Source organism: Cyrtonyx montezumae, unplaced genomic scaffold (genome assembly GCF_038088225.1).
Source record: "Cyrtonyx montezumae isolate F1298 unplaced genomic scaffold, pur_monq_1.0 scaffold_12, whole genome shotgun sequence".
Taxonomy (NCBI): domain Eukaryota; kingdom Metazoa; phylum Chordata; class Aves; order Galliformes; family Odontophoridae; genus Cyrtonyx; species Cyrtonyx montezumae.
Genome location: NW_027071848.1, coordinates 19,064 through 28,648, shown reverse-complemented (window position 1 = coordinate 28,648; position 9,585 = coordinate 19,064). Strand labels below are relative to the sequence as shown.

The 9,585-nt window shown below is 64.5% G+C and overlaps 3 protein-coding genes across 3 annotated transcripts; 1 reads left to right on the top strand and 2 right to left on the bottom strand.

The window, feature by feature from the left end:
• Positions 1-2,301: 2,301 nt before the first annotated feature.
• On the bottom strand, positions 2,302-4,100 carry LAMTOR1 (late endosomal/lysosomal adaptor, MAPK and MTOR activator 1). Its single transcript, XM_065730316.1, has 5 exons — positions 4,050-4,100; positions 3,206-3,351; positions 2,794-2,871; positions 2,541-2,667; positions 2,302-2,450 (listed from the first exon to the last, which is right to left on the bottom strand). Exons 1-5 carry the CDS (start codon positions 4,089-4,091, stop codon positions 2,358-2,360), a joined length of 486 nt encoding a protein of 161 aa, XP_065586388.1. The 5' UTR covers positions 4,092-4,100; the 3' UTR covers positions 2,302-2,357.
• A 1,514-nt stretch (positions 4,101-5,614) lies between these two features.
• Positions 5,615-6,565, top strand: LOC136044841 (transmembrane O-methyltransferase homolog). Its single transcript, XM_065730371.1, has 3 exons — positions 5,615-5,876; positions 5,983-6,179; positions 6,245-6,565. The coding sequence occupies exons 1-3, from the start codon at positions 5,615-5,617 to the stop codon at positions 6,563-6,565; spliced, it is 780 nt and encodes a 259-aa protein (XP_065586443.1).
• A 407-nt stretch (positions 6,566-6,972) lies between these two features.
• Positions 6,973-8,468, bottom strand: ANAPC15 (anaphase promoting complex subunit 15). Its single transcript, XM_065729897.1, has 4 exons — positions 8,338-8,468; positions 7,549-7,608; positions 7,190-7,327; positions 6,973-7,039 (listed from the first exon to the last, which is right to left on the bottom strand). The coding sequence occupies exons 1-4, from the start codon at positions 8,455-8,457 to the stop codon at positions 6,992-6,994; spliced, it is 366 nt and encodes a 121-aa protein (XP_065585969.1). The 5' UTR covers positions 8,458-8,468; the 3' UTR covers positions 6,973-6,991.
• Between the last annotated feature and the right edge of the window lie 1,117 nt (positions 8,469-9,585).

Here is a 9,585-nt window from a genome sequence, read left to right as displayed (position 1 = left end):
CGCCCCACGTCACGGCCGCTGCGCGCGTTAAAGGCACACGGCCCCGAAACGCCGTGCGGGGAAGGGCCCTCCACACACACACACAAACACGTGCCCACAGCCCACAGCCGGACCCCGTAGCTCGACCCCAGAGCCAGGATGCAGATGGTTGGGTCTCGGATCCCGCAACCCAGAGCGCTCGCGACGGAAATCGAGCTCGGGTTCTGAACCCAGAGGCAGAGGACAGGCCCACATCCCAGACCTGGACCAAAGACCCCAAAGCCAGATCTGAACCCAAGGCCCTAGACCCCAGCCCTGACCCCAGACCCCACACCCAGACCCCAATCCCAGTTCCAGACCCTGACCCAAGGCCCCAGGCCTCAGACCCCAAACCCTAACCCTGACCCTGACCCCAATCCCAGATCCCACATCCCAGGCCCACACCCTGGTTCCAGACCCTGACCCAAGGCTCCAGGCCCCAGACCACAGCCTGACCCCAGATCCCAATCCCACATCTCAGCTCCAGATGCTGACCCAAGGCCCCAGGCCTCAGACCCCAGACCACAAACCCTAACCCAAGGCCCCAGACACTACACACCCTGACCCCACATCCCAGTTCCAGACCCTGACCCAAAGCTCAAGACCCCAGACCACAGCCTGACCCCAGACCCCAATCCCAGACCCTGACCCAAAGCCCTAGACCCCCATCCCACACCCTGACCCCACATCCCAGCTCCAGATGCTGACCCAAGGCCCCAGGCTTCAGACCCCAAACCCTAACCCTGACCACAGACCCCAATCTCAGACCCCACATCCCAGACCCTAACCCCGAGCCCAGACCCTGAGCCCACAGCCCAGGCCCCAAACCCTCGGCCGCAGGCCCAGATCCAGCCCCCAGATCCCAACTGCAGATCCTACACCCGACGCTCTAGGCCCCAGACCCGTGCCCCACACCCAGTGCCCACACCCCACGCCGACCCCAGACTGAGACCCCAAATCCCGTACCCCGTGCTCAGCCCCCGGACCCCTACCTCAAGCTCCGCCCCTCGGTTTAGGCCACGCCCCCTCCGTTTAGACCCCCGCCCACCACCGCCGCCGAGATTCAAACGCCCCCTGCCACCCGCCGCCATTGGCTGGCTCCGCGGTGACGTGGCGTCTTGTGATTGGCCGCCGCGCCGCCGGGTCGAGGGCGCGCGCCAAAATCTCGGACGCCGCCGTTCAAGATCTCGCGAGAATCGCGGGGCACGCTGGGAGCGGTGGTGTGTTTGGGGGGCGTTGCCGGGGCAACGGGATGGGCTGGAGGAGGGGGGGGGGTGCCATAGCGATTGCTGTGGGGCTGCAGCCCTATGGATGTCCACGTGGGGATGGGGGGTAACCACACCCCCCCAGACCCCACTGACCATTGCTGCGCCCCACTGCCAGGCGGACCCCCACCCCACGGCGATGCCAGCCCGCCTGCTGCACCCAGAGCTCGCCCCCCCCACCCCCCCTTGACTCCTTCCACCTTCCTTTGGGGCACAGCCTTTTGCAGCCCCACGTGGCACTGCTGTCCCATGCAGGTTGGGACACTCTCGGGCTCTCTTCTGGGCTTGGTTTACCCCAAAAATTTAGGGCACGGCCGCTTCCTGGAGCCACCAGGACAACCACACCACCATCTCCTGGTGGCTGTGCTGAGTCAGAGATGAGGGACTCATGGTGGGGGGTCTTTGTGGCAGCAGCCCCCCGTGCTCGGGCAGCACGAGGAGCCAGAAACCAGCTGGGATGTCTTCAGGGGCAGAGCAAACCCCAAACAGAGCACAGCTCCAAACGGGAGCACGTCCACTCCACCCCCCTCGTTAAAAAGAAGAAAAGCAAGCAGGTGAGGAGGGACGAACCCACAGCCACGCACCCCCCCTCTAACACCCCCCCCCCCCCCCGTGCTGCCCAGCTCTCCTGCGACCCAGTGGAACAGAGGGGAGGCAGACACGGGCTGGATGCATTTATCTGTGGTGGCAGAAAAAATCATCCTTAAAACGACCCCAAAAAGAAAACCATAACAATGAGGGGGATCCCACAGGAGCGTCTCCTCCGGGAGCACCCAGCTCCAGCCCAACCTTTCTTAGTTGGGGGGGGAGGGGGGAAGAGGGGGACCAGACCCCCAGCTATGAGGACTCAGCCCCCTCCCCACCCCTCCATGCACACAGTGGGGTGAAAGCCACAGGGGCACTGCCAGTGGGGTGCGAGCGACCGCCGTGGTGTTGTGGGTGATGAGTAGGAAACGGGGTGTATGTACAAGTTCTGTGCCACGGGGACGGGGAGGAGGGGGAAAATAAAACAAAAGAAAATAAACAATCAGAGCCAACAAAACCCAAAACCGGTGGAGCTGTGCTGAGGAGGGCTCAGGGGATGCCAAACTGTACAACCAGTTCTTCTTTCGCATCCACGCGGATCTGTGAGAGAGCGCTGAAGGCGTAGGCAGCTATCCGAGATACCTGGGGGGGGGGGGGGAGGGGAAGGGGTCAGCTCCCAGTTGCAGCACTGGGAACGCTGGGATGTGGTCGAGGGCCGCCCTCGCTCCTCACCTGCTGCAGGTCTGCGAAGGGGACGGGCTCGCTGGCCAGCACCTGGTGGGGCTGGTTGGTGAGGGACGGCAGCAGCGGGAGCTTCTTCCAGTGCGTCAGGCTGTTGCTCAGCATGGCCAGGCGTGTGCTGGGAGGGGAGGGGGGGGGGGGGAAGATGTGGCCACCTCCAGATGGGAGCGGGGTGTGCTGGAGGGGGAGCACCCCCCACACATACACACACCCCTAGGAGGGGCTGCGTGGGGCGCGGACCCACCTGTACTGCCGGGCTCTGTCCATGTACTCGTGCTGCTCCATCCCCTGTGAGTCCGCTGCTGACACGTCGATGATGTTACTGCGGAGACACGGGGGGGGGGGTTGGCTATTAGGGAACAGCTCTCCTCCTTTAAGTGGTGATGCATTGGCACGGGCTGCCCAGGGAGCAGCAGAGTCAGCATCCCTGGAGGGGTTCGGTACAGGGGCACCGAGGAACGCCGTCATTGGGCTGAGGATCCCGGAGGTGCTTTCCAACCCTAACGATCCCATGGTTCTGTGACACACAACCTCAGGCCTCACAGAGCTGGAAAACACCTCCCAGCTCACCCAGAACCAACCGGACCCACTGAGCACTAATCCTCAGCACCACATCCTGACAGCCCTTCAGCATCTCTCCCCCCCCAGGGCCTTACATGGCCGTCTTGGCGAGGATGGAGGACAGCATGGCCTGCTCATCGGTGCGGGCTGAGGGCAGGCTGTGGCAGCTCTGCTCTGCCCCATTCAGCACCTTGTTGGGAGGGCTGGCTGCCGGCTCCAGCAGCCGCTTCGTCTCTTCTTCCTGAGGGGAAGAGGCAGAGAAGGGTGAGAGGAGGGGGGTGGGCTCTGGTTCCTCACAGCAGCTCCCAGGGCCCTCTGCCCACCCCGCGCATTCAGCCCCCGAGGGGAAGCTGCTTGGGGTCCTCAGACCCTTCCCCACCTCCACAACCCCCCCCCCATCCCAACACACTGGGTGCTCTCCAACAGCTGCACGTCCTTCTTATGCTGTGGCACTCAAACCTGCACCCACTGCTCCAGGCCCACACAGCATCACCCCCCCCAGGACCCCCATAATACCACAACAGTACCCCATAGGCCAACACAGCCACCCTTCCCAGACCCCCATAATACCACACAGGCCCCCACAGGCCAACACAGCACCCCCAGAACCCCATAATATTACACAGACCCCCAGAGGCTCACACAGCCCCTCCCCAGACCCACACAACACCCCATAGGCAACAACCCTCCCCCCCCCCCAGCCCCCCATAGTCCCCTCCAGACCCTCATAGGTCACACAGACCCACCCCCAGACTCACACAATACCCCACAGGCCAACACAGCCCCCCTCCAGACCCCCCACAGTTCCCCCCCAGACCTCCATAACATTACACAGACCCCCATAGGCCAACACAGCCCCCTCGCACCCTCCCCAGACCCACCCCCCAGACCCACACAGTAGCCCATAGGCCAACACAGTCCCCCCCCCCAAGACCCCACCTGGTCGGAGGCCTCGGCCTCGGAGCTATAGCAGCAGCCCATGACGCGCCGCCGCCGCTACGGGGTCCGGCAGGGGCCGCACCGCCCCGGTCACGTGAGGGAGGAGCTACGGCCACACCCCTCTCACCGCTGCTTCCTCTTCCGGTCTCCCCCCCCTCCCGCGTCACGTGGCGGGGGCGAGCCAATAGCAAGAGAAGAACTCCGCTCTCCGCCACCCCCCCCCACCCCCCGGGCAGAGCTTCAGGGCGGCGCCGTCACGTGAGAGAGAGCCAATCAGCGAACAGCGCGCGGCCCCGCCTTAGGGCTGGGAGGGGGGAGGGATCACGTGGGCGGGGCAGTGGGGCGCGCCCAGTGCTCCCAGTACGCCGTGCCAGGGCTGGCTGGGATCCACTCCGCGCTGGGGAGGGGCGGGTTGGCACGGCCGCAAAGCGCGCTGATGGGGCCCAGGGGGAATAAAACGGCGCTGAACGCGTTGTTCGTTGGACTGGCAGCCCTTGAGAGCAGAGTCCCTTCCCCATCTCTACTCCATTTCCATTCTTATCCCTATCCCATCCGAACCCCAACCTCATCCCATCTCCATCCTTTTCTCTACTCCACCACCCCATCCCATCTGAATCTCTGCTCCATCCCTACCCCATCCTTGACTCTACCCCATCACTGCTCTATCCTCATTCCCACCCCACCCCCATCCCTACCGCATTCTTATCTCTACTCCATCCCTTCCCCACCCCATCATCTCCACTCCTTCCCCATCCTATTTGAATCTCTATACCATCCCCACCTCATCCTTATCTCTACTCCATTCTAATCCCTACACCATCTTACCCCATCCCCATCTCTACACCATTCCCATCCCATCCCCAACCCATCCTTGTCTCAACTCCATCCCATCCCTTCCCCATTCTTAACTCTACCCCATCCCTATCCCAACCCCATCCCTTCCCTATCCTTATCTCTTCCCCATCCCCACCCCATCCTTACCCCATCTCAACTCCATCCCATCCCTTTCCCGACCCATTCCTATCCCAACCCCATCTCTACTCCATCCCATCCTTTCCCTATACTTACTTCTTCCCTATCCCCACTCCATTCCCATCCCCATCTGTACCCCATCTCTACTCCATCCCATCTCTCCCCTTCCCTGTTCTTCTCTCTTCCCCATCTCTACCCCATTCCCATCCCCACCCCATCCTTATCTCTACTCCATCCCATCCGAGTCCCTGCCCCACCCCCACCCCGTAACCCATCCCCACTCAACCCGGTAACCGGAGCCGGTGCAGTCTGTGTCTAAGGTGTCACCATCAATAATTGAGCACAGAGCAGAGCCCGGCTGGAGTCTTGGGGACGCACTGAGCACCAAAAGAGGTCGGGGCCACACTCGCAGCCGGGAATCCCCCACAAGCCTCAAGGTTTGGGGTGAGGAGGGGGACGGGGCGCGCGGTGCAGGCTTTGGGGTGGGGGGGTCTTCGGGGTGCAGGAGGCGGCAGGGCCGGGCTGCGTGCGTGCACGCATCCATCCGGCCACAACCACAGCCCTCCGGAACTCACGCAGCGCGCTGCCCCACCATGGTGTCCCCCGCCATCGCCCTGGCCTTCCTCCCCTTCCTCATCACGCTGCTGATCCGCTACCGGCACTACGTGGCGCTGCTGTACCGCGCCGTGCTGCTGGGCTGGCTGCAGGACCGCCTCACCGGCGTGCCCCGCGAGCAGCGCGCCTTCCAGTACGTGCTGGCACACTCCATCCCGGGGGACCCCCGCCACATCCTGCACACCTTCGACCAGTGGAGCTACCACTGCGAGCACCTCAGCTGCGTCGGGCCCCTCAAAGGTGAGCGCGCAGCTCCGGGGGTGGGAACGGCACCGCGGCGGCTGTGGGGAATCCCACTCGCGGCCCTCCAGGGCGCTGAAGGGGGGGGGGGGCCGGGTCCTGGCAGGGAAGATCGTGGAGCGGCTGCTGTGCGAGCGGGCGCCGCGCACCGTGCTGGAGCTGGGCACCTACTGCGGCTACGGCACCGTGCTGATGGCCGCAGCGCTGCGCCCGGGCTCACGTCTCTACACGGTGGAGCCGAACCCGCAGCACGCCGCCGTGGCCGAGAAGGTGATCCGCCTGGCAGGCTTCGACGAGCACACGGTGAGCTGCAGGCCGGCGGCACGGCGCCCACCGGAGGCCGAAGAGCTGAGGGTGGTCCCGTGCAGGTGGAGCTGATCGTGGGGCCCTCGGAGGAGGTGATCCCGCGGCTGAGGGCGCGGCACGGGCTGCACAGCGTCGACTTCGTCTTCATGGATCACTGGAAGCGCTGCTACCTGCGGGATCTGCAGCTGCTGGAGGGGAACGGCTTGCTGGCCGACGGTGCCACGGTGTTGGCCGACAACGTGGTGTTCCCCGGAGCGCCGCACTTCCTGCAGTACGCCAAGACGTGCGGCAAGTACCGCTGCAAGGTGCACCGCGCCAGCCTGGAGTACTGCCACGCCATCCCCGACGGCATCGCCGAGCTGCGCTACGCCGCGGCTCGCTGAGCGGCCACGGGGCCCTGCCCTGGGGGGGAGCACAGCTCCCGGGCCTTAAACGACCCCCAAAGGAAACATGGGGCTGCTGTGGTTTGTGGCAAGCTGGAGCGGGGAGGGATTAAGGGGGGGGTGCTGCGGGCGGAGCTGGGTGGGGAGAGCTGTGCTCAGGGCTCGGTGGGGACACGAGGCTGTGTCCTCGCAGATGTTGAGGGCTGGTTCTTAAAAACAGAAAAAGGAGTTTATTAGAGAAGATGCTCCGCTCCCGTTGTGTCCCCGCGCTGCCCAGCGCTCCTGGCCCCGCCGCTGGGCAGCTCTGTGCTGTGCCCGTGTGGGATGTGGTGGCTGCTGGAGGAGCTCCCCCCAGGACGGTCCCAAGCAGAGAAACGGGAGCTCAATCCACGCCTCACGTCACGCCTGGCCCCAGCTCCGCAGGGATCAGATCATCCACTGGTCCTGGTCCTGCTCTGCCCCTTCCATGTCCACCTGGAAAAAAGAAATGCTGGGAGGTTTCTGCCCCTGCTTCACCCAGCTGTGACTGCCCAGCGTCCACACGTGGTGGGCTTTGGGGTCCCTTGCCACCCAAACTATTCTGGGATTAGACGTGGGGCAGGGACGTAGCCCAGCTCCCCTTACCTCATTGATCTCCCCGTCATCGGGAGACTCGTTGTAATCGTTCATCTCGTCCATATCCTGCATGTCCTCATCGTCCTCGGAGTCCTCTTCGCTGTCTTCATCGTCCTCATCGTCCTCCTCCTCCTCCTCATCGTAGTGCTGCGGGTGTCACAGCGGCACCGTTGTGTCCCAACGTGCACACCACAGCCACCCCACGACCTGCTGCCACAGCTCCATCCCCATTCAGGCCAGAGGACACAGCCCCACGAGCCCCCAACCCCACACAGCCACGTGCTGCCCCAAAACTCCCTTCCCTTCTCTCCCCCCCGTGGGGACAGTGCCAGGTCGGGTGACAGATGTCCCACAGCGTTGTCACGCACCTCAGAGGCCGGCTTCCCGATGGGCACCAGGTTGTTGTCCTTCTCTGCAATGCTCTGGAGCTGGGGAGGAAGGCAAGAGGGGTTCAGCAGCCCCACTGGGGGGTACCTGCCCCCTCTGCGTGTACACCTCTGTAGTGTCACACCCTCCCCCATTCCATCTATGTGCCCCAGGGGGTATCTGCCACCCCCATCCCCCACCCATCTGGGACTCCATTGGGGTATCTGCCCCTCCAGGGGGTATTTGGTGCCCCCACTCCTGGTGATGAGCTGTGAGGAGTGGGACTCCCGGGATTCCTCTGCATGCAGCAGTGGGGGGGGTGGGGGGGAGAAGGACACATCGGCCCACACAGAGGAGCTGACAGGGGGCTGGAGCCCCTTGGGGTCAGGGCACAGAGCACACATCCTCGTGTGGGGACAGCGATGCGAGGAAGGGGGGCGGCCACAAGTGCCCACAGGCAATGAGCTGCCACTCTTCGTAAGGAACTCCTTACTCCGGGGAGGTGGCACAGCTCAATTAGCGCAGCCCTCAATTAACGCATCTCTACCCCGGGGGGGGGGGGGGTCTGAGCTTCTCCCGGGAGCTCGAGAATCCTCAATTGCCCGAGCAGTTTTAATTGGACTCAGATAACCCGACCGCCGCTCCTCGGTAATCCAACCCACGCCCGCTCCCGTGATTCCCGTGGGCGCACACAGGGATCGGGCGGGACCCCAAAACCCACACAGCCCTTCCCCCACCCCCCCCCACACAGAGGGGCTGCGGCCCTGCGCCGGGCCTCGCACCCACCGCACCCAGGCCTGGTGCTGCTGCTCCTGCTGCTGCAGCTCGGTCTCGTCCACGCACGGCCGGTCCAGGTTGAACCACAGCGGCTCGGTCAGGCGCGGCAGCAACGACGGGAACAGCGTGGACATAACGGCCACCGGGCCCCGCCGCCGAGGCCGACCCGGAAGTACTACTGTGAAAGGGGGAGGCTGCGCTGCAGGACTGCGCATGCGTGGAGGATGAGGGCGGAATGGGGCCCGTTGGGGGGCGGGGCTGCGTCAGGCCACGCCCATTAACTGACAGAGGAATGCTCAATTGGGGGGCGCTCTCTGTGGGGGCGTGGTCCAAGCTTGATCGACAGTTGGGAGCACCAATAGCACTTGAGGCACGCGGGGCATCTGCCTCCCCAATGAATATCTCCCCCCCCCCGGGCATTTGTGACCCCAGTGGGGTCAGTCTGTCCCTCCAGGGGCGTTTGGGACCCCCAGAGGTACTTCACCCCTAAGGACATCTGCCCCCCCCCCCCCATGGCATTTGGGACCCCAGTGGGGGGTATCTGCCCCCCTCCCAGGGGCTTCTGAGGTCCCCAGGCTTATCTGCTCCCCTTTCCCATAGTATGTGTCCCCCCCAGGGGGCACTCTGACCCCACTGGGGGGCCCCACCAGGGCATTTGGAGCCCCCAAGTGTATGAGACACTTCTGTAGGGCTATCTGCCCTCCCCCATAACATCTCTGACCCCCAGGGTTATCTGCCCCCCCCCCATCCCTTCCCCACCCACCTGGGACAGCTGGGACCCCACTGGGGATATTTCCCCCTACAGTGCCCCCACCCCTGGGGTGAGCTGCGAGGAGTGTGGTTTTGGGTTTTTTTTTGGGGGGGGGGTGTTGGGGTTGTGGGTTATGAGGACCCCCAGGGTTCCCACGCAAGCAAAGATGTGGGCTGGGAGGGGTTGGGGGGGTGTGGGGGGGAGGACACATCGTGCCCCACGTGCCAGCACCGATCCGTGACCAGCGGGCAAGGGTTGCACCGAGCTGCCACCGAGAGGAAGCCACGGGTGAGCGCCAGCGTCCCTATTGCACCCCACTGGTCACCAGTGTCCCCCACACACCCTGATGTCCCCATCCCCCTCCCCCCCCAGTCCCCGCTTGTCCCCAGTGACCCCACAGCTCCCCACGAACCCGGTGTCCTCACCCACGGGGACACCCGTCACGTGCAGCACGGGAACTTTGCCCCCGGCGGTGCTGAGCACGTGGGAACGGGGACATCGGTGCCACCCC

Excerpts from the sequence above, each read along its gene's own strand:
- LAMTOR1 (XM_065730316.1), bottom strand. The coding sequence starts at position 4,091 with ATGGGCTGCTGCTATAGCTCCGAGGCCGAGGCCTCCGACCAG. Across the intron at positions 3,352-4,049 it reads AGGCCGAGGCCTCCGACCAG|GAAGAAGAGACGAAGCGGCT; the intron begins GTGGGGTCTTGG and ends TCTTCCCCTCAG. Across the intron at positions 2,668-2,793 it reads GACAGAGCCCGGCAGTACAG|CACACGCCTGGCCATGCTGA; the intron begins GTGGGTCCGCGC and ends CTCCCCTCCCAG.
- LOC136044841 (XM_065730371.1), top strand. The coding sequence starts at position 5,615 with ATGGTGTCCCCCGCCATCGCCCTGGCCTTCCTCCCCTTCCTCATCACG. Across the intron at positions 5,877-5,982 it reads CTGCGTCGGGCCCCTCAAAG|GGAAGATCGTGGAGCGGCTG; the intron begins GTGAGCGCGCAG and ends GGGTCCTGGCAG. Across the intron at positions 6,180-6,244 it reads CAGGCTTCGACGAGCACACG|GTGGAGCTGATCGTGGGGCC; the intron begins GTGAGCTGCAGG and ends GGTCCCGTGCAG.
- ANAPC15 (XM_065729897.1), bottom strand. The coding sequence starts at position 8,457 with ATGTCCACGCTGTTCCCGTCGTTGCTGCCGCGCCTGACCGAGCCGCTG. Across the intron at positions 7,328-7,548 it reads TCGGGAAGCCGGCCTCTGAG|CACTACGATGAGGAGGAGGA; the intron begins GTGCGTGACAAC and ends TGACACCCGCAG. Across the intron at positions 7,040-7,189 it reads ATGACGGGGAGATCAATGAG|GTGGACATGGAAGGGGCAGA; the intron begins GTAAGGGGAGCT and ends TCTTTTTTCCAG.